Here is a 25,364-nt window from a genome sequence, read left to right as displayed (position 1 = left end):
GAGAGAGATGACCAGAGAGGAGCACGGGTACAGCAAAAGCAGGAACTAAAGTGCTAACAACTCCAGGATTGTGGATTCGATCCCCATATGGGCCATTCACTTAACAGTTGGACTTGATGATCCTTCTGGGTCCTTCCAACTCAGAATATTCCGTGGTAATGTTATTCAGGAGGTCCTGGGTGGTTGGAGCAGGTGTGCAGCCGTGCTGGTTATGTGGAGCTCTGCTGAGACTGTCCTGTGCCTGTTCCCTCTGGGCTCAGAGCGTCGGGATAGAGACAACACCCACACCCCCTCACCGCTCTCTTTATTTACAGACACAACACCAGCTGGGGGTGTGGAGATGAGAAACGGCACCTGGAGAAGCATCTGCCCCCCCAGCCCGCCCTGTGCCCGCAGCCAGGGCCTCATGCAGTGGAAGGGCGAGTGGGCACGTGGGGCAGCCCTAGGGCAATGCCCCTCCCTGTGGCTCAGCCTCTTGTGCCTCCTGAGTCAGCTATTTCCACCTGCCGCCCACCATGGTCTTCCCACGGGCACCCTTTGACCTGGAGGGGAAGCAGAAGAGCACGTGCAGTATAAGGCATTAGTGATCATGACAGGAGGGGGGAGGTGGGTGCTGTCAGCAGTCCTGCAAAGGAGTGAGATACCTCCCATTGATGCTCACTGCCCTATGGGGATGAAGGTCTTCAGTGCCCTCAGGTAAAACCCTGGGGCCTGAGTCAAGTGTTTTGGGGCTCTGTAGGAACAAGCTCATGCATTTGCCAAGCATTTCTAAGGAGCCCCAATTCCCTTCCCATGTTTCTCCCCATCTAAGGATCCTTAGGAGAAGAATTGTTGAGTTGGATCTCTGGCTGCAGAGGGATAAAAACATCTGCAGAATCCTTCAGGACCCACCAGATCACTCTCCTTAACCAGCTTAGGGGGACAGGCACTGCTTTGGGCACAAGTCAGCAGAGAGGAGAAGGAGCAGGAGGAGGAGGCTTGGGTGGAAAGTGAAGGGCATTTCTGGCTTTGGCTGCCAATTCTTGGCATTGCCTTTTCCCTCAGCCCTGCTGCTTCCCTGATGTCCCAGTGTCCATGCAGCACACGAGCAGTGGGAGACACACAACGCTCAGAAACACCTGTACTCACCCTTTGCTGCAGGAACAGGCCATGTTGGGGCAGAAGAGAAGAGAGAGATGGTGTAAGTGGGTGGGAGATGCTGCATCTGACATGGGGTGGGCTGAGCATCTCCCATGTGAGATGGAAGGGTTGGGATGGGGATGTGAGAGCAGCATGGTGCTCCTGAGAGTGGGGGTTAAACACCTTCTTCCACCCTCCTACAAAGGGTCCCCCAGTCACATGCAGGGAACATGGATATGGGGACAGGCTCCCCTGCCCTTGCAGGGCTGCACAGCTCCCATAGCCCATGGGATTTCCCCTCCTAGACAAGCTGGGATCTCCAACACTTTCCTGGGATGCTGGGCAGAGCCCTTGCAGGGATGGGAGTTGCTGGAAGGACCTCACAGGACACAAGGCTCCCCATGCAGAGGTGAGGTCTCCCCAGAGTCCATCCCTAGCCAGGGTCTCTGGGACAGGGGGAAGCTGGTGGTGGTAGTAAGTCATGGGGGTCTGTCAATGGGAGCAGAAGAGCAGAGTCTGATATCTCTGGGCCAGACCTGCAGGTCTGTGAACATCAGGCACCAGCAGGACCAGAGGCAGGGGTGGGAGGAAGAGGAGGTGGCTCAGCGAGGGTGCGAGAGAGTGGGGAGATAGAGAGGGACAGGACTGCAGGGAGCTGGAAGGACAGGAGATGTTGAAAAGGGAGGTATAGCCTGCCCAGGGACTTACACTTTCTGGTGGTCACTGACACGGTTTCGGAGCACGTTGATCTGCAAGAAAAAATGCAGGTGGGTGCTGAGGTCTGGCAAGAGGCCCCACGCCTGGCTGGGGACAAGGGTCCAGCTGAAGATGCATCACTGCTTTCTTTTTCCCAGCAGTTCTTGTGTGGGGTTTAGAATAACAGAATCCCAGAATGGTTTGAGTTGGAAGGAACCTTAAAGCTCATCTCATCCCACGCCCTGCCATGGGCAGGGACATCTTCTACTAGACCAGGTTGCTCCAAGCCCCGTCCAACCTGGCTTTGAATGGGGCTGTGCTGTGCAGCAGAGCAGGAAGCCTCTTGCAGTGCCAAGCAGGAGCTGGGAGGCCAGCTGGACAACCCACCTCATCTCCCAGCTGGGGAGCAGAAGGAGCAGCCAGGAACACGGAGGGTGAACAAGTCACAGAGGACCTGGTGGCTCACCTCATATTTCTGCCGCTTGAACTTTTCCTGCAGGTCAAATTTCTCAGCCTCCAGGTCACGGATATTTTGCCATAGCTCCTTGGCCTTCTCCCTGTGGGAAGAGCCAACTGATGACAGTGCAGGAAAGGGACATGGCTCCCAGGGGACGGGGAGTGATGCCAACACCTCCCCTGCTTTGGAGGCTGCTTGTCCAGACAGGAATGTGTTACCCAGGTGGTGATGCCAGTCCCACACGTGGACCAGAGCCACGGTGGAGGTCGGTGCACAGGGGGACATGCAGGTCACACACATGTGAGAGTGGGTCCCTCAGGACATATGTCCCACCCATGTGAGCCTGGCTCCCTTGGGACACACGTGTCCCATGTGTGTGAGCCTGGCTCCCTCTGATGGCTGGTGCCACCAGCCGCAGCCTGGCTGTGGTGGCCCGGCAGAGCCATGGAGCCATGTCCCCAGAGGGGTGTCAGAGCCCATCTCCATCTGTGCCATCACCCTCTTGTCTGGGCTGCAAGCCCCAGACATTCCTTCCAAGAATGGGATCCAGCCCCAGACATCCCTTCCCAGTCCGGGATCCTGCCACAGACATCCCTTCACAGCCAGGATCGTGCTACAGACATCCCTCTCCAGCCCAGGATCCTGCCCCAGGAGGTGAGACCCAACACCGAGCTCCTGCCCTGGACATCTCTCCTGCAGCCTGTGCTCACCTCAGCTTGTCTTCACTGAGGTGGTCGATGTTCAGGGGCTTCCGCCGTTCACTGAGAATCTTCTTCTTCTTTTCCCGCTCTGTTTGCTTCTTCCCACCCTTTTTCTCTGACTGAAGAAACCATCAGTTCATTGGAGGGCAGGAAATCTGCCCAGCCTTTGCTCTACTCCATCCAAAGTTCTGCCACCAAGACCCTCAGTTTTTGGAGTTCCAGAAGCACATGAGGTCTTTAAGGAAATTTTGGCAACAGTGGACGAGACACCTCTGTTTCCATCCCCATCCCTGTCCCTGTCCCTGAGGCAAGGCTGGAGCTGCCCTGGCCAGCATCTGCACAGCAAAGCTGAGCTCACAGCAGCTCTGAGCTCACTTTGGCCCCATAACCTCTGCTGTGACCCAAAAACGGTGACCTGACTTCTGCTTTTAGAAACCACAGTCTATCAATACTGGGTGAGGTCAGCCCGTGGTGAAGCCCTTCCCAGGAGCACCAGCAGCTTCATTGGCACCGCCTGGGGTAGGATTACACACCTTCTGCATGTAGCCTCCAAAATGCAGCATGTTGGAGAGAGCTTTCTTCTTCCTATCCTCCTCCTCAGCCCTCTTCCGAGCCTCCTCTTCCTCTTTGCGGGCTCGCTCTTCCTGCCGAGGTCAGGAGTGGGTCAGGAGCAGATGGAAGGACACATCATGGACTGTCTTGCGCCCAGCACACAACTCATGCTCCCAGGCCCCCCCAGCCCATCCCAAACCCCCGTTCCCCAGAGACACTCACGGCCATCCGGGCCTGGCGCTCCTTCTCCCTCTCGCTGCGGATCCGCTGCTGCTCCGCCCTCTCCGCTCGCCGCTTCTCCTGCAGGAGGAGAGGACATTGGCTTGGACACCCCGGGGAACCTGCATCCTCTTTGTCCCTATGGACAGATCCCTGATTCTCACAGCCCTGAGAGCCCCAAGGGTGGATCTGCTGCTCCCACATCTCCCAAGGGAACGTGTGGACAGTGACCACGAGCAAGGTGCATCGTCGTAGGCACCGCAGCAGACGGGCCAGGGGCTTCCCAGTGACAGGACCTGAGGGAATGGCTGGAGCTGTGTCAGGGGAGGTTTAGGTTGTGTCTCAGGAAAAGGTTCTTCCCCCAGAGGCTGGCCGGGCACTGAACAGGCTCCCCAGGTCAGTGGTCACGGCCCCGAGGCTGCCAGAGCTCCAGGAGCATTTGGGCAACACTCTCGGGGACAGGGTGGGATTGTTGAGGTGTCCTGTGCAGGGCCAGGGGTTCGACTTCACTGGTTGTTGTAGGTGTCTTCCAGCTCAGGAGATTCTATGATTCTATAATTCCTGGCACTGAGGTACAAAATCTGGTTCAAATCTCAGGCTCTGTCCTGCAGGGATCTTCCTGTCAGGACTATGAGGGCAGGATGGTGGCCATGTGCCCACAGGGGAGGGGGTGGCTGTAGTGGTGGAGGGGGAAGGCTGAAGACGTACAATCCTGTCCTTGAGGGACAGGAGCTCCTCTTCCTCCTTCTTCCTGCTCTCAAAGTGGGCTTCAATGAGGGCCTGCAGTTCGTTCAGGTCCTTCTCCATGCGCTTGCGGTGAATGTCCTGCACAGGATGGAAACAGGAACACTCCCATGAGTGGAGCCTCCAGGAGCTGGGGAGCTGCTGGGCACTGTGAGGGGAGCAACGTGAGAGGATCACCCCGTGGGAATGGGAACCGAGGGCACAACTTACGTCAAAATCCAGCCTCTCGCCATCTGGGATTTTGGGAGGCACCAGGTTTGGCATGAAGACCCTGCAGTGGAAGGTGAGCAGGAGGATGGTGGGCCTACAGCAGGTATCTGACCCACCCAGCCCTCCTCCCTGAGCCTTGCAGTCCCCAGGGGTGAAGAGTGAGCCCAGTTGTGGGTCAGGGCAGTGTAATACTTCTTGCTGGAAGTTGCCAGCTGGAAGCCTCAGAGGAAGACCTGTGGCATTCCCGGGAAGCACTCCAAGGCATGGCTGGAATAACTGTGCAAGCTGCAGACAATGTGGCCACGACCCTTTGCCAGCACCCTGGGGCTGGCAGCCAACCCACTGCTCACCCAAAAGGGCACAGAGGAACCACATGCTCCAGTGTGACCTGGCACAGGGAGATGGAGACCATCCTCTCTGTGGGCTTGAGGGAGGGCAGGAGATGCTCAGTAGGGGCACGCAGAGACACAAAGGGATGAAGAGATGATGGCTGAGGACAGATCTGTCTCCCACACCACAGCATTCCAGGGCTCCATGAAGACTCACAGGTTCCTGGCTGTGGTTTACAACCCTACTCCTTTGGGCAGGTGCTCTGTCCCTGGAATGCTGGCACTCATGCTGTGGCCAGGAGCACACTGCAGAAGCCAGACCCTGGCTGTGCCATGGACTCTCTATCCCAGGCTGGGGTGCAGATTTTTTTCCAGCTACAGGGCCACAGGGCAGCTGAACTTCTCCCAGGGAGCACACAAAATGCTTCAAAACTGCCTAAAGACTTCATTCTCAGGATCCCCTCATGCTCCATGTTTACCTGTCTGTTCTCTCCCTTTTTCTCTCCATCTCCCAGTCCCACTGTGTTTCCATGCTCTGGAGGCCTCACTGTCCCATGCCCTTTATGGATCAGGGTGCTAAGCCCATCACATGGAGCCTCTGCCCTGGCACAGCTCCCAGCTCAGACCTTTCCCCAGAAAAAACACTCTGACACTTACTTGGGTTTTGGCTTCGATTCACCTGCAGGTCCCCAGGAGCAGGACAGAAAGACAAGGTCAGGGTCACAGAGGCATTTCCTTCACACACTGACCCAAACCCACCACCCTGAGCCGAGCTCCCCCTCTCTCCCAGCAGCACAGGCTGCACTGTGGATCATCCTCCATCAATGAGGTGTCCATCCATGTGCCAAAACCCGAGACATACTTTGGTGCTCCTGGCTGGGCAGAGCAGTTTTTGCTACCTCCTTACACAGGTGAAAGGAATGAGGGTGATACTTCACCTTCCCCAGGCTCCTGCTCTCTGTCCCCCTCTCCACCTGTGGAAAACACAGAGTCATAGAATCACAGAATATGTTGAGCTGGAAGGGAGCTGTCAGCATCATCGAGTCCAGCTCCTGGCCCTGCACAGGACACCCCAACAATCCCACCATGTCCCTGAGAGCACTGTCCAAAAAACAGCAGTGCCACCCTCTCCTTTTGTGTTTTGTACTTCAAAATTGTACTTCAATCCTTCTAGGATCCTCAGGGAAGCTGTGGCTGCCCCATCCCTGGAAGTGTTCATGGCCAGGTAGGACAGGGTTTGGAGCAGCCTGGTCTAGTGGAAGGTGTCCCTGCCCAGGGAAGGAATTGGAACAGGTCTTTTCCAACCCAAATAATTTTGTGATTCTCTGGTTCTCTGATTTTGAATGTCTTTCCTAGGCAGCACACAGCCACCCCTCCTGCTGCCCCTGCCCTGCTGCAGGACAAAGACAGGGCAGCTCTGCCCTGTTTACCACAGATTCTCTCCCTTTGGCAGAGGATTATTTCAACACCAAAAATACTGTTCCAAGGGCCCAGTATCTTGAGGGACTGGGGTCAAGACTGAAATGGCCAAAACCATCTCTCCTCTGCTCCTGCTTTACCTTCTCCTGATGCCTTTGTTTCATCTTCTTGCTCTGTTTTAAAAGAAATGGGGAGAATATGAATTAGGACAACCACAGAGGGGGCCCAGCACTCAAACCTAGGGGGACATAGCTGAGATCTGAGCCCCTCAACCAGCTGTAACAGCATGGGGTCACACATCAGGCCACCCCAAATGTTCCAAAGCTGTCCCATGAACACCAGTGCTCTTCAGATGGTGAGAGAAATCAGAGCATGACCCCTGCTCTGGAAACCCCACCTGTGGGGACCCCAGGATGGAACAGGCTTGACTCATTTTTGGCATTATTTCAGAGGGCTGGACACAAACTGATCAGCAACCAGCAGAAAACACAAACATCTTCATGCTTGCAGGGCCGAGGCAGATCAGGAAAGGGCATCTCAGCTTTGATACTCCCTTCACTGGACACCACAGATCTGGGGAGAGCTGCCCCTCTGTTCTACTGACCCCTGTCACAGGCCATGCTGGGACATCTCAGCCCCTTTTTGGCACTGCACTGGAGCTCCCATGGCTCCTGCCAATCCTTGGGAGCTCCCTGGCAAAGCCACCACTCACCTTCTGCCTTGGTTTCGCTGGTCGTCTCCTCCACCTCCTCTGCCTGTTCTTCCTGACCTGTGGGATAAAGGGCAGTGTGAGTCCAACAGCACCGTTCCCTCTGGCTCCCAACACATCCTGGTATTGGGACAACTGTGGCACGGAGCCGACCGAGAGAGACCGGAGGAGACGCAGCCACAGGAGAGAGAAACAGAGGCTCAGAAAGCAAAAGATTTTGCTCTAACCTTTACCCAAGGGCTGCTCTGTCCTCAGGCAGGGAAAAAAAAAGTAAATTAATGAAATTAAAGGATTTATAGCCACTTCCTGGCTTGTCCCTCCTTCCCTCTCATGCTATCACTCCCTTACACCCCAGGAAGGGGGAGGTGATTTCCATCGCTCTCCTTTAGCCAGCGAAGCCCAGGGGTGGCTGGCACTAGAGAACCTGCCTTCGGCACCTTCACAATCTTATTTGTGACACTGTTGGAGCATTTTTCCACTGGAGGGAGCAGTGGCCCCACAAGAGTCTTCCGTTGGAGTCAGAGCAATGCTGGGGCCCGCAGGTCTTGGGAAGACTTGTGGTCCCACAGCAAGACAGAAGGAAAGAGAAAGTAAAGATAGTAAAGAAAGTAGTAGTAAAGAAAAAAAAGATAGTAAAGGGAGCAAACCGTGAGTGCATTTGATCGGCAGAGGTAAGAGAGAAGCCACAGACACAGGAGCAGATCCACACACAGCACAGCACAGCAGGAGAGGTGAGTGCGAGGAGCAAGAGAGAGAAGTGGAAGAATGAAAGAAAACCATTTCCTAGCCAGGGAGAGGCAAAAGACACATGACCCACGACATATTCACAGCAGCAGTGGAGAGAGGAAATAAAGAAAGGTGCAATAACTACCGTCTTCTTCCTCTATCCATTCTTCCTCTTCTGGGCCAGGGAGGAGGGAAAGGAATAAGCGCAGAGTTAGTTGGAGGCCATGAAGCTGTGGAGCTCTGGTGTGCATTAGACAAGGACTAAAACACTGCAGTGGTTTCCCCTTTGTGCCTCTCTTTGCTCTTAATGCTCAGGGTGTTTTCCCTGAAGCAGCAAGAGGCTCAGCAAAGCCCAGCTCCCCAGCCCAGCCCAAAAGCCCAGCTCAGCTCTGTGCACACGCAGTTTGTGTCTTCATCGAGCTGAGGCAGACGGAGGTTTGTGCTTGAGCATCACTGACACACGTCCAGCTGAAATTCCAGCTCCCGTTGGGTTCCTGGGCTCACACCTCTGCCAATACCCGTGTCCAGCATTTCCACCCCTGTTTTTAGTCAAGGGTTTGCTTTGACAAAAGAGATCCGGGGAAAATTTAGTCTGGTTTTGGTCCTACTGATGTTTCAGGTGGAGAAATCTCGAACATGCTTTTCCTGGGCACGATTTGGCCATTGCAGCCAAGGAGTTGACCCCCACAGCCCCCTAAGCAAAGCATTGAACCCACAGCACTTTTCTCTTGGTCCTTGCAGGTAGACACCTACCTTCTTCTACGTACTCCTCTTCACAGAGCACACACAGGCACGGGAGAGAGAGAAGAGAAAGAAGACGCAGGTTACTGAAGTTTCTCTGATCACTTTTTGGCCTCAGGGCAGCTGCAGGTGCTCCAGGTGCAGCTGCAGATGCTCCGTGTCCTCTTACCTTCCTGCTCCCTGCAAAGCACAACACAAATATCTGGAGTTACACCAATCTGCTGTAACGGGGCACGTGCATCCATCGGGAGGGGAACTTGGAATTTCCTCAAGGATTCCCCCCCTTTCTCATAGCAATGGGCAAGGGCTGTTGTGGGGGTGGCTTTAAGGTGGCAGTGGGGACAGGGACAAGACCCAGGTCACTCTGCAGGCTGTGGACAGCAGGACTGACACTTTGACAGTGGTCAGAGCACACCACCAGTTTGCAGCTTGAGAAGACTGAGTGACCATGGCCTGTAATCCCAGAAACAGTCATCTCACATCCCACCTTTGCCCCAAAGTCCTTCTCTGACCTTGGGGAAGATGCACAGCCTGTCCTCAGGTGTACCCAGGGGGCAGGCTGCTGACATGTGAGTTTGTCGTGGCATTGAAACACAAGAGAAGGATGCAAATCTGCTTTTTCAGCTGGTGGATGAGAAGCAGGAGCTGTGTTCACACTGATCCCTATAACTGTGTAGTGCAGATGTTGAGCCCCATCTCTCCAGAACACGCCTCATAGCCCAGGAACTCTCACCAGCAAAAATTCCTCTCAAATTTGGGCCTTGGGGATTGATGGTCTGGGTGTGGCAGCAGGACCCCATCAGCAACAGACTGGTGGCATCAGGTTTTCCCAGCTCTATCTCACTGATTTACACTGCAGCCTTTTTAATATATGAACCATCCCTTGTCCCATCCATGTGTGTGGATACAGCTCCTAACCCAAAACTCCTCACTGCTGGGGGTCTGGCACTGCCAGGGCAGGGGTGTAGATGGGCACAGGTTGGGGGGTTTCATGCTGGGTGCTGGGGTAATGACAAGAGCCAGTGCCCTCTGAATGGCACCTCTGAGCAACACTACAACTCTGGGAAAGTGGGAATAGGGGGAAAGAAAGTGTGTTTAAAAACACACCACTTACTGCTCATATTCTTCAGTGACCTCTTCAGTGTCCGACATGCCTGGTTATCTGGCAGAGTTCAGGGCAGATTGGAAAAAGTGAGGGTTAGGAGCTGAGATAAGGACAAGCACAGCCCGTCCTCCAGCGCCGGGACACGGGCACAGAGATGTTGCATCTCTCCAAAGGACTTGGAGCTTGGAGCTGTCCCCAGCTGGGCTGTGACAGTGTTATCTTAGCAGAGATAAGGCTCCCCCCTCCCCTCCTGTCCCGGGATCACAGCTTGCCTCAAATAGGAGATTAGACACAGCCTCATGCAGCACTGATAACTCTGTCAGGAGCCGTGTCCAGGGCACAGCTCCCCTCTCCTCAGCCCTCTCAGGGGGCTGTGTTTGCTCAGGGGGCAGGAAAATCACCCCTATAATGATCAGCTTGTTTTGCTTCCTATTAGCTCAGTTGAAGCTTTCAGGGCCGACCTGTTATCTTGGATTTACAGCCAAGGCACAGCACAAGTCCTCAGGGAGATCACCCAGCCCTCCAAGTGCTCTGGAAAGAGGCAACCTGGGCTCAGCAGAGGCATTTCTCTCCTGATGCTGGCTCTGGGCCTGAGGTCAGCTAAAAGGGATAATTCACAGTCTGGTTTACCAACAGGGCTAAAAACTCTGCAGCAATGGCCATGCTTGTGTTCCCAGCTGTGGTCAGGAGGACTTTGCTCATTGTCCCACCTCACCTAGCCTTCACCCACCACTCCACTGTGAGGTCTGCACTGACCAGCCGCATCCCTGGGCATCCTGGAGCGGCCCAGGGCATCAGCCCCATCCCCTGCCCAGCCTGTGCACTGCTCATGATCCTGCCAGACCTCAGCAGAGCTGAGATGCCTCAGGACAACGCAAAGCAGCTCTAGAAATAACTTTCATGTGCTAAACCACCTGTTCCCAGAGCAACAACGTTTCACTTCTCCTGCTGCCCGGACTCTGGGAACAACTGGTCCTGGCTGCATCTGTTGAGCATTTTATTACCCAGGATGGGTAGGACAGGCTTCAGGGTTGCTTATTCAAGATGCTGAATCCAGAGTTGGATTCCTCAGGCATGGGAAAGGCATTACAGGAGGGGTGTTTGGGCACACCCACAGCTCCAGGGGTTGTCAAATCTCACTTCTGGGCGATGACTCACAAGGGGCTTTTGGAGACACACGAAGTCAGGGCTCGAAGTCGGCCCTGTCTGCCTTGGGATCACCTCCTGCTTCTGACACTGCTCTTCTCTTTCTTCTGATGGATGTGGGGCCTGGCCCTCAGCACCTCCTACAGCACCATCCCCTCAATTTCCACTTCCCCTCAAATATCAGTTCGTGGCCCTGCTTTTCCCCCAGGCTCAGCATGGTTCTGAAACCTCAAGTTTGGCCAAATCTTTTATGTGGCCTCTAAGCCTCTAGCACAAGGCTTCATATCATCCTCTCAAGACACAGGAGTGGAGGATCCCTTCTGGCCATGACAGTGCAAACCTGTGAAAGTTTATTCCTACATTTCCATTCCCCTCCTATCTCATACATCACTAGATCCCACAGAGCAGAGGGAACAGCACCAAACCCAGGACTGTTATGGGGGTATACAAGAAAAAAGTGGGGTCTGGGGAGTATTTATCCATCCTCTGCACAGAAACAGATAAACTTTTCCATTAAAGCTTGAAATTCTGTTTTGTTAGAATTAGGAGAGCCAGCAGATATAGTACAGAGTTAAAGAGGAAACATTGCACATATTATTGACTGCAAAAAAATCTAACATCATTTGCTGTGTATTAAACAACCCAGATATTCCTCCCACTCCTTAAAATCACCCTCTCCTTCAGCTCAGGGCTGGCTGGTCACACCTGTGGGGCTGAGTTAATCCGTGGTTCACAGTCTCTCCCTTCCTCCAGGCTGCCCAGACATGGAGCTCCCATTTCCCACCGTTTCTCCACTGTGGGTCATGTCACTGCTCCAGTCCTGCCTGGCAGGGTCAGACCATGCCCAGGAGCATCCCACCCCTATCCCACCCCATGGGCTGCCAGCAAGCCAGGGCCAGGCTGGCCTAACCCTCCCACAGGCATCACATCCCTTCTGTTCCCTCCAGAGACACAGGGATCAGGGATCTAGGAGATTCCCCCAGAACCAGGGCAGCCAAATCCATCTCAGCCACCTTGGCACACATCAGGGTGGGTCAAAAGGCGTTGGACAAACTGCAAACACAGCGGGCTGGAGATGGTCCTGATGCTTTTTCCATGGGAATGCCTTCATGGCAAAAACACAGCCCAGAGCGAGGGGCTGGGGAGGATGGTGAACCCCGAGCCGAATCACTTCTGGGTCTGTAAGTGCTGCCTTCCACTGAGCATCCACACCAGGAGCGGGCTGCCCCAGCCTTACCTGTGCCGCGGGAGGTCCCGGGGAGCCGAGGGGAAGCCGGCGGGTGTCTGGGAAGTGCTCTTGGGGGGCAGGAGGCTTTAAGGGGGCTCCAGCGCCCACCCCGGGGCGGGCAGCGCCGGGAGGAATGTGCCCGGCGCCCAGCGAGGAATGCAACACTTGTGAGCTGCTATTTCGGCAGCCGCGGCCCCGGCCCCCTCCGCCGCTCCCCCTTCCTCCCCAGGAGCCCATATAAGCCCAAGCTATTGTGTGGCCTCAGAGATTTGCTATTTTAAACCCTCCGTACCGAGATACGTGAGTGCCCGAGGGGCTGACACAAGCCAGCCCAGCTGTCACCCGGGGCCGGGGATGCTGATAAGGCAGCGCTGCCACAAGTGGAGGAGCAGACCCTCCTTGGAACCCCCGGCCCCGGCTCACTCAGCCCCTGCCCTGAGCTCGAGATGCTCTGATGAGAAGGGAAGACTCTCAGGCTGCTTTTACCCTCCACTTTCATTTCAGGTTTTTCCCTATCTTCCCCTAGTCAGGAGAAGGGAAGTGAACAGTTCTCCATCCCAGCCCAGGAGGACAGGTGACCAGGAAGAGCTGTTTTAGAAAGAGCAACTTTTATTAGAAAAAAAAATGCACAGAGAAAACCAAGTCCTTTCCAAAGCCCAAAAAGCAAGCTCAGATCCAGGAGCAGCAGCAGAGTCCCACACCAGTGGTTGCTCAAGGCACAGCCCAAGCTCATACAATGGCCCCAGCACAAATATTTGAGCCCTTTGCCCATGGCACCCTAAAGCCAGCCTTGAGAGAGCATCCTGCATCCCTGCTGGGTGAGCTCCCAGAGCAGGATCAGGGCCTGCATAACACTGGGCAAAGGGCTCGGGGGAAGGATGAGAGGTAAATGGGGCCCAGCACAGGGTGCTCAGCTCCATGCAACCCCCAGAACAGGGCCAGGGCCAGGGCCAGGGCCAGCCCACCCTCCCTGTATCACTAAATGAGAGGGGTCACTGCTTGTAGGGGCAGGGGAAGTAGGGAGAAGGACAAGTCTCTGGTTCAGCTGCAAAGTACTGGAGGGAAGCACCAGGGCAACCAGGTCCACCCTTCTTCCATGAGGCATCTCTGAGCAACACCAGCACTTGTGTGACTTTGCAAACACTATTTGCCTTTGGCTGGGTCCCTCTGGCAGTGACATCCTGGGATGGGGGGGAATATCTGCCTGCCCCACCTCACACAGGCCAGGCAGAAGGGATGGACATGTCCATGGATGTGCAGCTGAAACTCCCTTGGCCAGGCAGTTTCTTGCCCTGCTGGCATCTTCCATCTGCAAGGGATACATGTGGGCTGATCCCCTTTGCAAGGGCAGTTACGGGGCACAGGCAGAGATCAGGAGCAGAACACCAAAATGCTGTGGGAAAACAAGACAAGAGTCTGCCTTCAGCATTGCAAGGAGCCTCCAGGCCGGGACAACCCCAGACAGGCAGTGAATGAGGACCAGGAGCACAGGAGACTCCTCCAGCCTTCTTCCTTCCCATGCCACAAGCAGAGGAGCCCGGTGGTCCACGTGGCACGGGGGACTCATGGCAGTGAGCTGTTGGACGGTTGGGTAGGGCTGGGCTTTGTTCTTCAGAGCAAACCAGTTTTTCCCAGATCATCTGATATTACAACTGGTATTATTGCAACTGGAAAAGAAAGTGAGAACCAGTGAGGCTGGGCCTGAGGCTGCAAAGCCCCCAAAGGCAGCTGCTTTAACCAGGACCTGAGAGGGGATGGGGCAGGTAGGCATCCCCTATATCCTACCACGTGCCACTTCCCTTCTTCTCCCAGACCAGACTCCTTCTCACCCTTACAGATGCCTCCAGTTGTCTCCTCCTGCTGACTCCCCCAAGTCCTGGGGTCATGATGACCCTCATGTTCCCTCTCCCCCTATAGCCTGTTTTTTTCCTGCCCTATGGGGGAGGCACCAGCAGACAGGGCCTGACTCTGCCCCTGGCTCAAGAGGATGCACCATAACAGTTCTGTGTCTACCTTGGTGTCCTCAGGGCTGGCTCCAGGCTGCTTTATCCAGACATCACGCTTTGGCAGGCTGTTGATCTTCCTGATTTCCTGCAAACAGGAGAGTCATAAGTGCCATGGGAAGGTTTTCTCCCTGTATCAGGTGCAGTGTTGCCTTGGTCTGACTTCAACCAAACCTTGAAGCACACACTGTTCAGGTAAAACCAGCCAGCTCTGAGATGTTGGGAGACCCTCAAAACCAAGTGCAGTTCCAGCCCACAGAGAGGAAGCAGGTGTTTCTACAGGAAAACTGATCCAGGAGCCCCAAGCTTTGCCCAGGAGTGACCCCAGGAGCAAACCCTTTCCTGGCAGACACTGAGCCAGCACAGCCACCCAGTACAGACACGTTTGGGCAGAGCTGATCTCTGCAGCTCAGCACTGGGGGTGCCCAGGCTTGCCTTCCCTGGCTGTGGGGCTGGGCTGGAGCTGCCACTCCTGGTCCTGTACCCCAGTGGGTGTAGGAGACTGCTACAAGCAGTGGCCAAACACCCCATTGCTGCATTGATACCTGCCCAGGACTTGCTGAGCCTTTCCAAGAACAGTAAAACCACCCCGAGGCCAAAGACTCTCCTGTCTGTCTCTGGTGCATCCATATCCATGGAGCAGCCACAGGGGCAAAGTGATGATCTCTGAGGCCCCTTAGCTGGGCATTGAGCCCCCACAGCTACAAGGCCCCCTGTTTTGGGAGACTGAGATACACATGGGGGTGCAGATGACCCCAGATCACACGTGCATCAGGACTCTCAGAGCACACACAGGTGTCCAAGCCCCTCAGAGCCCAGTGCAAAAGGACTGAGCACACAGCTCAACTCCCAGTGGCCCCTGGACCAGAGCTAGTCCTCCAGACACTGGTAGAGATGGGATCATGCTAGGGTGATCTCCTTCACAGGTGACAGGGTCAGGTACCCCATATGTCCTGGGATGCACACCCAGCTGGCACCTGCTCCCTCCTCACCTCACCAAAGGCTGGAATCAGCTGTCTCAGGCATTTGGGGCCAAGGCACAGCAACAATTAGAGCCTTGATACCTCATTGTTGTGGCCTTGCAGCACTCAGACCTCCAAACCTGGCTAAACTCCTCTCAAACCCTTTAATGGGTTCAGCCAAGACTTCATCAACCCTTCAAGCCCCACCACCCCAGATGCAGGACCTTGTCCTGCCAGGCTGCCTGGCCTCAGGGCTCTCACCCGAGGAGCTGGCACAAGCTGGTACCTTGCTATTGTCCTCCTTGGCAGGCTCCTGAGCTCGGCTGATCCACAGATTAATGCGAGATGTCACCGATCCTGGGATCTTCAGGTTGTCCTACAGCACAGAAAGGGACACCAGGGTTACAGCACCAGCTCTCCCACTGCACGAATGTAACCCGGGACAGTCCCCAGGGCACGGGGAGACTGGGCAGAGCTGCAGCAGGCAGAGACCAGCCCACATGCTGGCTCCATCCCAGCTCCTCAAATACCAGCACATCGACAGGAACCCACACACTGACTGAGGAGTTTCGGTGCCCAAGCCCAGCCCTGCCTGGCACCATTAACAGGCACCCAACTCCCACCAAACCGCGTCCCGGCAGCAGCCTGCCAACCTGTGCGTTGGTATGCAGAGAGGAAAATCTGCCCAAAAAGCTAGTGCCTGCCCTGGCACAGGGCGCTGCTGGGAGGTCCTGGCTCGGGGCAGCTCCCCCCCTCACCTTCCTGACGGCCAGCGGCTCCGCCTTGCCGGGAGCGCTCGCCTCGAAGAAGCTGCGCTTGCTGGCCACCCCCTCCGAGGTCAGCAGGCGGCTCTTCTGGACGGGTACGGAGGATTTCACCCCCTCCGAGCGCTGGGAAGAGAGAGGGGGGTCAGCGGGGCCGTGCTGCACCCCAGGGGTAAAAAGCAACGTCCTGCTTCTGGCTCGCACCCCGAGCCCCTTGGGGTCTGCTCCTTCCCGTCACCAGCTCACAGGCTTGCCCCACTGCCTCCCCCCAGCAGGACTGTGCAGACCCTTCCCAAGGCAAGCAGCAACCTGGTCTAGTGGGAGGTGTCCCTGCCCACGGCTGGGGGTTGGAACGAGATGATTCTTAAGGTCCCTTCCCACTCAAACCATTCTGTGGTTCTATCAGTTCAAACCTCTCTGCTCCTAAACCCCGAGGCCAATTCCTTTTTCTGCCTGGGACCATCTTCTTCAACCCCATTAGCTCTGGTGTTCAGGGTAGCTCAGTCCCTCCCCTCCTCACTCAGCTACAGGCCACCTCTCTCTCTCTTCCTGCCCGTCCCTCCCACCCCAGCCTGGCTATGCCCAGTGGTTTTGGTACCTGCACAGCTGAGTTGTACTTTTCCAGCTTCTCCCCAATGGTGCTGCTGCTAGCTGGGATCCTCAGACTCGCACTGGTGAAGAAGAGGGAAGATTTGAACATGGCCCCCTCAGGATCTCCTGGACTCAGCTCGTGGTCCTGGGGGACTGCACTTGGCAGGAGAAGACCCCATCCCACCCAGGCACTCCTGCATCCATCTGCCAAGTGAACCCAGGCAACTCATTCCCTGCCGGTGGCCAAGATCTCTGGGTCTCACTGTCTTACTTGGGCCAAGCTGTACATTGAAATGCATCTCTGAGCTCCTCAGCTTGCCCTGCATCCCTGAATAGACCACTGCCAGCTCTGAACTGCATCCTCCCTGATACCAGTATGGCTTGGCCTACAGCACAGGAGCAAGCCCAGGTGTCCATAAACCCACTCCCCTGCCCTGCATTCAGGAGAGGGCATCCTATCAGCTCCCTGTGCTCACATCTGAGCCCTCGGTTCCTCCAGTTTTTAAGCCACCTGGCCAAACCTTCCCATGGAGATGTGGAAGATGCCTTGGTCTGTCCACCAAAGCCAGGTCATGTTTCTCATGGACCTGCAGGGGTGTTTTGATATCCCCACAGATGGGACCCTGTTGTGGTGCTGCACCACTCAACACAAGCAGTCCTGTGCAGACATGAGCGATGACATGAAACTACAATACCCAAGAGACAGCAGGGCCTTGCTGGGGGGAAGCTGGAGAAACCTGGGCTAGTGGAAGATATCCCTACCATGGCAGGGGGTTAGAACCAGATCTTTAAGGTCCCTTCCAGCCTAAAGCAGTCTGTGGTTCCATGATCTTGTACAGATGCAAGCTGCACACTGGACATTGTCCTGTCCTCTGCCTGGCCAGCCAGGCACCTGTTTGAGGGCACTCACTAACTCCCAGGTCCCATCACCTCCTCCTCCTCCCTTGGAAAACGAAGGAGGACAACTCCTGCCCAGCAAGACCAAAGTACCATGACCCCCTTGTCATGGTGGAGGTGCTGACCTCCTTGTGAGAGGGCTTTGGCTTTCTTCTTTCTGCTTTCTTGAGATGATCTGGAAGACACAAGGAGAGGAGATACCAGAGCCAGCTTTGGTTATCAGAGAGATACATGGGACAAACTATCTCTGCTATCTCCCCCAGTTCCAAGCAAGTTCCATTTGCACCCACACCAGAGCTTATCTCCTATCTCAAAGCTCCCCAGACTAAAGATGCTTTGTAGCGATAACAGTTTTATTCCCAACAAACCCACATGAAAGTCAATTAAGCACAGCCAGACAACCCTGATCCACAGCAGGGAGGGTCTCAACAGTTCTTGGGTTTTCCCAGCCTCTCCAACCACTTTATTCCACAGATCTTTTTTGGAGAGCAGAAACCGAATATATTCTCAGAGTTGTAACAAGGGACGAGAAGGGAGATGGGTTTTATTTTTATCCTGTGCTTTCAGATAAGACTGGAAAGGCCAGAAGGTGGATGGTAATTCCTGTGACTCTGGAAATTCTGAGGACAACAAGCTCCCTGTTTTCTCATCGCTTCCCATAAATTTTCTGGCCAGCACAAAGCATATGAACATGGGCATGTTCATCATCACAGGCCTTTGGTCAGACACGGAGAATGGAAATGAAGGGAAGACTGAAGCAGAACTGCAATGCCCAGCCCAAGGCCAAAGCAACCCCTCCTTCCTCCCTCCCATCCTCCACTGCTTCAATGAGGTTCTTTCACCACTTGCTTCAGCTCTTACTCGAAAGGAGACAGTTCTTGGGCTGGTTCGTCTGATGGAGCTGCTGTAGGTGACATGAGTTGGAGAAGGGTCTGGCTTTTCTGCAGGTTCATCTTGTGTGGGAGACAGTTGTATAACCTGCTTTGAGGGATTCCTGGATGGCTGCTGAGGAAAAAGCAGACATCAGATGCATCCCTGCAGAGTCTGCAGAGAAGGCTGAGGTGCAGGGAACAGCCATGGTGGGAACTGGTTTGGAGGCAGGAGTTTGAGATTTAAATCCTGCAAACTTTGGCTGCCTCACTTGGATATGCAAAGCCCCAAACATCTCTTCAGTGAAACCATGATGTCAGTAGGGGCTTGCTGGACATGTTGATCAGAACAGTGCAGGCAAGGGAGGGCAGGAGGTGATGGGACCCTGTCCACCACCCCGTGGTTTGCAGCTCTCAGAAAAACTTTCCCCAAAATCCCTCAGGTCCCATTTCCCTCCTGGTACTTTTGGGCTCTCCCTCTCTCTGCTGTCCTTCCCGCACCCAGGACCCCACACCCCAAGGCTCGGCGCTTTGTCCATTCCTGCTCACCTGCTGCTCCAGAGGGGAGGTCACCACCGAGGTTGTTTTCTCCTCTGTGCTGTGGCTTCCCTGCCTGGTCAGGATCTTCACCTCCCGGAGCCGGCAGCCCCCCACCTCCGGCGGCTGCTGCAGCTCCCTCAGCTCCTTCCTCTGCTCCCCCCGAGGAGTCCCCACACCTTGTTCTTCTTTGTCGCGGAGCCGTCCCCTCACCACCGCCTTTGCCTCTGAGACAGGCTCCAGGTGCTGGTCTCCTGGTGGGTCCCCTCTGCCCTTGGCTGCATCCTGATCCCGCTCTCCCGCCCGGATGCTCTCCTGCCTCACGCAGGGCTGTGTCCCTGCCTCCGTGTGGCTTTCTCCCAGCCCTGGCTCCTTTTGCTCTTTCTTCTGCTTCAGTTTTTCAGAGACAGGTGGCAGGCACCTTGTCCGTCTCCCTTGTTGTGTCTTCAGCACCTCCGAGAGCTTCCGCTCCTCCCCGTCCTCTGGAGACACTGGTTTCACCAGGGACTGAGGTCTAGAGACAGAGACAAAATTGGGAGGCAAACCTCAGCACCCTGGGGCCAGAGGGATGGCTTTTATGCTGGCAGTGAGGTAAAAGGCTCTGAGGGGGGGACATAAAAGTCCCACCACCATCCTGGAGTCCCCCAGTCAGACCAGGTCTTGCAGCCATACTCATCCCCAGCACCCCAGCCTGGCTCTCCAAGAACAAGATTGGATTGAAAGTCTTTTTTTTCCCCCCTCTTTGTGTCAGGGATTAAGCATTTCTGCAGCCTCATCACAGAACACCAGCATCTGCCAAGTCCTGTGCCAAGGAGGTGTGGGCTCAGGGCACTGTGCTGGGTCTGCTGATGGATGAGAAGTGTGTCAGCGGCTCTCCACTGGACTGGGAAAAATATCCCAGTATGTTTAAGCATGAAGAGTTGGTTGGAAGTCAGTCTGGTCTGGCAGGGTCCAACCACAGTCCCAACACGACCTGTGAAACAGCTGTTTCCCCTCCTTCACAAACCAACAAAGAGGCCCAAGGTCTGGGAAGAGGCAGAAGGACACCTGGCCAAGGCCATGGAGATGGTATCCACAAGGGCTTGGGAAGGAGATGGGATAAGAATTGCCCTCCTCCTGAATTGCAATCACCACATGGGCAGACTGTGCCAGCACCAGGGAAGGGGGACTTGTCCTACCCACCTGGTTCATATTAGTCATGTCCAGCCCCTATCCAACCCCAACACCCCAACTCCATCCTGTCTGAGACACACAGAAACACTCTGGAGCATGAGTCTCTGTGGACAAAACCCATCTAAATATTGGACATTTCCAGGTTCAGTTCAGAGCATTTGTCATGTTGTGTAGGGACAGCCTGGTCCCAGAGCACCTCCCTGCATCCAGGGACTTTGGGAGCACCACTGGAAAGCCCTTGGGTCACCTCCCCACGTCAGCAAAGGTCACACTGTTGTGTGAACTGCAAGGTTCAGAGAAGGAGGACACACAAGCTCTGCTGCTCTGCTCACCTGCTCTGCAGAAGTGGGAGCCTGCCCCACCAGGGCAGGGCCAGCATCCACCTGAGCTCAGCCCCAGCCCCAGCCCTCACCACACCAGCTCCCTGTGCCATGGGACATGTTGAGGCCCATGACTGAGCCCACCAGAGACCTCCCCCTCTTTCCTCCTCCTGTGGAGCCCATCCTTCCGCCCAAAGGATTCCAGCTCATCCCACAGCTCAGCCCACCCTCATCCAGGAGAGACTCGCACCAGCTGCAGCAGCAGGTTGAGAAAAACGAGTTAGCAAGATGTGAGCCGTCAGCATCAGGAGCAAGACTGATGCCAGCAGAACCCCACACACCTGCTGGAAGCCGGGCTGGGGTCTTTCCCAGGGCTAGGAGGCTCCTCATCCGTCGATGTGGAGGACAGCAGGTTCCGGTGCCTTCGCCGGCGCTCCCTTTGCTGCTCTTCTTCATCCTCGAGGGTCCTCTGCCTGGCCAGGCTGTTTAGGATGAAACATAAGCAGGTGGCGAGGCTGTGTCCTGCATGAGGAGCCTGCAGCCCTGGTGCCACACAAGAAAGGAAACTGAAACACGCTGGGCAAGGCCCAGGGGATGACAGAAGTTGCCCTGCCCAGGGCTGGAGGAGAGGGAGGCCAACAAGAGCCAAGTGTAGCAAAGTGCTCTCACTCCACCAAGCTCATGCAGGCATTTCCCACCAAAAGCACTTGACCTTACAACTCCTAATTTCTCCTGTTGGAGGGAGCACTCATTCAAAAGGAATCCCTACATTAAGCAACCTTCTGGAGGAAGGATATTGAACCTGTAACTTAGCAAGACCTGGACCCTAGAGCCACCACACAGACCTCAACCACACGAACTGGAAGGGTAACCACTAGTGGCAGAAGATTTTAGCCCGAAAGCAAGTTGTAGTGATGGCAATTTAATTTTTATAGAGCAAAAAGCCTCAGATGCAAAAGCACAAATGCTGAAGGCAACCGCTGCGATGCTGTGCCTGGGAACAGGGCTGGCAGGAACTCCTCTTCCTCCCTGCGTGTGGCTGGACTGGGTATTGTTTATAATCACAAATTGTACCAAAAAGACATGGTTTATAATCATCTTTGAGCACTTTATACTGCAAAAGCCAAATGTGTGTGGGTTTATAACAGGTCATCCTGAAAAAAAAGGTGTCTGGAAAACACCACCTTTCCTGTCTTTTCTCTGTGCTAAACCTTCCCACCCTCTGTGCCAGTGCATGAACTGTGTTGGAAAATATTTTTATTGGCTAGATTGAGCTTTTCACACCAGTGTTCATTCACCTCAAGCACCTCAATCAGCCTCAAAGAGATGCAGGGAACACCATGGAGCTCCCAGCACGCCAACAGCCTGCTGGGGCAGAGCCTTCTCCGCACAGGATCCATCCCAGAACCTCATCCCACCTCTGTCCCTGGCATTCCAGTGTCATCCAGGCTCAGGGTGCACCGTGGATTTGACTTTTAAGAAGGTGAAAGTCGGCAGCATCCACGCCCACAGGACGGCGAGCCCCGCTGTGAACAGGGTGACTCTCGGCGTGGTTACGAGTTACTGTGTAATCAAAGCTGGGTCATAAATTAAACCACATTGCCCCCCGCAACTATTTGTGGCTTCTGTTCTTCCCAGTCAAGGCAGGCGGGGGAGCTCAGCAGGGCCAGCGAAGCGGAACGAGAGCAAGGAGGGGCAGGTCCTGGCTGGGGACAGGGCAGTGAGAACAGCCTGAAGTTGTGTCAGGGCAGGTTTAGGTTGGATCTTGGAGAAAGGTTTTTCCCCCAGAGGGTGGTCGGGCACTGAACAGGCTCCCCAGGGCAGTGGTCGCAGCACCGAGGCTGCCAGAGCTCCAGGAGCTTTTGGACAGTGCTCTCAGGGACAGGGTGTGACTCCTGGGGATGATCCTGTGCAGGGCTAAGGGTTGGATTCTTGTGGGTCCTTCCAACTCAGCAGATTCTGTGATTCTGTAATGCTGGGGGGGTGATGCCCTTCCCTCCCACTGCCCCCATCACTCCCTACACCCCCAAACACCCTGCACACCCCCACAGAAATCGGGCTCACTGCTGGGGAGCTCCAGGTGGTCCCTAATGTCATGCTTGGCATTGGGAGAGCCAGAGATGGAAAAGGCTGGGATGTGCCCTTGGGGAGCTGATGAGCATCCCCAGGTGGGGACACCTCCTCTGTGCTCCCCTCCCTGGGCTGCCCCTGCCCCTGAGTGCACAGCCCGGAGGGGCTGGGGAGGCAGCACAGCCGTGTTTGCTGTCCCAGTGCAGCAATCCCTGCACACACATTCCCACCTGGAAAGGCTGGCAGGTACACGGGCACACACACGTGCCAGTGCCTCTGCTCAGCACTCCAGTCCCTCGAGCAGTGACAGCACAGAGCACTAATGTCGGTTTAAATCCACGTCACAGCCAGTTACTTCTTTGTTTTTACGCACAGACAGGCTCCTTCGAAATGAAAATGGGATTTTCCTGCCTTGGCTCTTCCCTCCTTGGCTCTTTCTGAGGCAGCACGTAACCTCCACATGCAGCTTCTCGTTATTTCTAATTAAGCAATCCACCCATTAGGCGATGGATTTGCTTCACCAACCTTTCCCTCCTCTTTTCAAAGGGGGATTTATTTTTCGCTGTCTTACCTTTTTTAATCTCAAAGAGATGAGTAAAAAATTTGGCAAGTGTCCCTGCCTTGTCCTTTCCTGTTAATCATTAGTGCAGAGATTTCTGACATTTCTGCTGTTTCAGTGCTGCCTCATCTAATGAGAGCACAGGAACTGCCTTCTGGGTTGTGAAACACGCAGGGTGCAGGACCCCACTGGGCTTGTGGCTGGGCAGGTCTGTGGCTCAGAGGAGGTGGATCTGGATGGGGCTGGAATGCCCTCTGGATCCATCCCATTCATGAAAGGGCAGGGTGTGAGCTGGCAACCTCCGAGCAGGGGGGGGTCTCAATTAGATATAAGGACATTTCTCACAATGAGGATGGTGAAGCCCTGGCACAGAGAAGCTGTGGCTGCCCCATCCCTGGAAGTGTCCAAGGCCATGTTGGATGGGGCTTGTAGCAGCCTGGTCTAGTGGAAGGTGTCCCTGCCCATGGCAGGGGGTGGAACAAGATGAGTTTTGAGTCCCTTCCAACCCAAACCAGTTGGGATTTCCCTTTCTTACATGAACTACCGGGGTTTGCAATTAAGTCTCAGAGCCATCACATCAACTTAAACCAGGATTTCTTCTCTGATTTGTGAGAGATTTTTGTGTTTGAGTCTCCATCACTCCACCTGCACTTGGCTGGCAGTGCTGCCCTGGGGTCTGCAGGAGGTCAGGAGTGATCCCCAGCTTCATGTGAGCCCCTGACTCACCCCATGATGCCCAGGAGTCTCCCTCACCCTGGCTCCTATTGGAGCCAAGAATCTCTCCTTAGGAAAGGCTGCAAGGATGGCTCAGCGACTGCCGCTGAATCAGGGCTTGCTCAGATGGGCAGGGGCAGAGCCAGGACACACACCCAGCAGCTGTATGGGCATGGGCTGAGTGTAAAACCCCCCAGCCATCTCCAGAGCAAGCCTGGAGACACAGCCCAGCCAGACTATGCCCCAAAGAAAGGCAAATAGACGAAAAATATATCCCACACAGAGTGAAAATGCATTTCGAGGGTAATTTTCCTATGCAATGCTCAGCTTCCCCCGGCAGCAGAAACAAAAATGCCTCTGATCTTGCCCACCCACAAGAAACCCCAGCAGTGCTGAGCTCTCCATGGGGCTGGCAACACCTCTGCAAACAACACCGCCAGGGTGGCTGCCCCTCTTCCCATCCTCCCCAACACCCCTTTGTCCAGCAGCCCACCCTCACCCCCTGCCTCCCACCCGTGGGAAGGGTTAAGCATTAAACCACAGCACCTACCTGGAGAGATCAGACCAATTCCTCCTGCTAAAAGACATTCCTGCTTCCCGGGAGTTTCAGAGAGCCCCCAAAACTTGCACACGCATCGAGGCCAAGGTGCCGTTTGATCAGACTCTGCCCCCTGAGGAGGGAGGGAAGAACTCCCTCGCAAGGTTATTTCCCTGTGCACCTTTACCCTGCCTGCCACCACTTTACACCACGCTGCATCACATGGTTCCTTATCTACCTTGACGGAGGCAAGGCTGTAATTTGTCTACCAGCGGCGCGGAGCGAAAGACGCCCTGCCCAGAAGTGCCACGCAAAAAACAGCTCCCTCCTCGCTTCCTGCCATGCCAGGCTCCGAGCAGAGATCCCCGCTCGGGGCTCGATCCATCCAGGTCTCCCAGGGTTTCGGAGACAACTCCCTGCGGAGAACCTGTTCTACCAGCCGCCCTCCACCAGTCAACAACTCCTCCAGCACCGGTGGAGGAGGTGAATTACCTTGGGCTGAGTGGGAGGAGGCTGGCTCCCAGGGATCCAAAACAGTCATTAAAACACCTCTGGCTGGGTGCAGCCCAGCGCTTTCCAAAGAGCATGGGAGGGTTCCCTGCTCCTTCCAGCCCTTTTCCAGATATCTTGGATGGAGCTGTCATGGCCTCCCCACTGTTACGAGCTCTCCTGCAGTAGAGAACACTCACAAAGTCTCAGAGGAAGGGGCTGAAGCACGGGGGGGTCGAATTTTTGGGTGCTAAAGCCCTGTGCCAGAGAGGAGCTGTGTGCCCAGGCTCATCTCATGCTTGGACCCAGCCCACCACACCCATCATCCCCTCTGGACTTGCCCAGAGACCCCCATCCCCCCCCACTTACACGGGGCAACACCCGCCTTCCAAGGGCAGGGGTGAAGGCAACAGGGGACTGTCATTGGGGGGACGGGGTGATTGACTTATTGGGGTGACAGGGGGTCCAGGCACAGCAGAGGCAAGTCCCAGCCTGGTTTTTACCAGGGTCCAACCCAAGCACACAGCGTGGCCAGGACCCTGTGCTCCCACTGCTGTAGGAAATGTCATCCAGGCCCCCCTGAGTACCTCTTCAGTCCCTAAACCCAGGGAGATCCATCTCTTCGCCAGCCCGAGGAACTGGTTGTAAGGCTGGGCTTGCCCTGCACGCCTCCAGCCCACAGGGGTGTGCCCGTGGCCTGAGCAACTATTTTAATCAAAGGTTCCTGATTAAAATCCCATTTCTAAAAGATAACCCTGTCAAATGAGCCATCCACTC

The 25,364-nt window shown here is 55.2% G+C and overlaps 2 protein-coding genes across 4 annotated transcripts; both read right to left on the bottom strand.

Annotated features, from left to right (window-relative positions):
- Window positions 1-294: 294 nt before the first annotated feature.
- Window positions 295-8,157, bottom strand: TNNT2 (troponin T2, cardiac type). Its single transcript, XM_064635737.1, has 14 exons — window positions 8,027-8,157; window positions 7,159-7,215; window positions 6,587-6,619; window positions 5,966-6,001; window positions 5,685-5,706; window positions 4,699-4,759; window positions 4,453-4,569; window positions 3,748-3,825; window positions 3,507-3,617; window positions 2,983-3,092; window positions 2,282-2,372; window positions 1,828-1,868; window positions 1,129-1,134; window positions 295-542 (listed from the first exon to the last, which is right to left on the bottom strand). Exons 1-14 carry the CDS (start codon window positions 8,130-8,132, stop codon window positions 494-496), a joined length of 918 nt encoding a protein of 305 aa, XP_064491807.1. The 5' UTR covers window positions 8,133-8,157; the 3' UTR covers window positions 295-493.
- A 4,533-nt stretch (window positions 8,158-12,690) lies between these two features.
- Window positions 12,691-24,583, bottom strand: LAD1 (ladinin 1). 3 transcript variants are annotated; one of them, XM_064635727.1, is made up of 10 exons: window positions 24,111-24,581; window positions 20,559-20,699; window positions 18,737-19,238; window positions 18,180-18,320; window positions 17,444-17,493; window positions 16,429-16,501; window positions 15,825-15,956; window positions 15,353-15,442; window positions 14,115-14,192; window positions 12,691-13,768 (listed from the first exon to the last, which is right to left on the bottom strand). In XM_064635727.1, exons 1-10 carry the CDS (start codon window positions 24,146-24,148, stop codon window positions 13,760-13,762), a joined length of 1,254 nt encoding a protein of 417 aa, XP_064491797.1. In that variant the 5' UTR covers window positions 24,149-24,581; the 3' UTR covers window positions 12,691-13,759. The 3 variants fall into 3 exon arrangements, with proteins under 3 accessions (XP_064491797.1, XP_064491796.1, XP_064491798.1); XM_064635726.1 differs by having other exon boundaries at window positions 18,180-18,323; window positions 24,111-24,578; XM_064635728.1 differs by lacking the exon at window positions 15,825-15,956 and having other exon boundaries at window positions 18,180-18,323; window positions 24,111-24,583.
- Between the last annotated feature and the right edge of the window lie 781 nt (window positions 24,584-25,364).

This window comes from Pseudopipra pipra, chromosome 25 (assembly GCF_036250125.1).
Source record: "Pseudopipra pipra isolate bDixPip1 chromosome 25, bDixPip1.hap1, whole genome shotgun sequence".
NCBI lineage: Eukaryota > Metazoa > Chordata > Aves > Passeriformes > Pipridae > Pseudopipra > Pseudopipra pipra.
The sequence above is the reverse complement of the archived record's forward strand: the minus strand, read 5'-3'. Positions and strand labels throughout refer to the sequence as shown.

Coding starts and splice junctions, on each gene's coding strand:
- LAD1 (XM_064635726.1), bottom strand. CDS start 24,148: ATGTCTTTTAGCAGGAGGAATTGGTCTGATCTCTCCAG. Junction 18,324..18,736: donor CCTCCCCTCTGGAGCAGCAG/GTGAGCAGGAAT, acceptor CTTTTTCCTCAG/CAGCCATCCAGGAATCCCTC. Junction 15,443..15,824: donor AGCCGCTGGCCGTCAGGAAG/GTGAGGGGGGGA, acceptor TCTGTGCTGTAG/GACAACCTGAAGATCCCAGG.
- TNNT2 (XM_064635737.1), bottom strand. CDS start 8,132: ATGCACACCAGAGCTCCACAGCTTCATGGCCTCCAACTAACTCTGCGC. Junction 6,620..7,158: donor CAGCGAAACCAAGGCAGAAG/GTGAGTGGTGGC, acceptor CTTTTAAAACAG/AGCAAGAAGATGAAACAAAG. Junction 4,760..5,684: donor GAATCGAAGCCAAAACCCAA/GTAAGTGTCAGA, acceptor CTTCCACTGCAG/GGTCTTCATGCCAAACCTGG.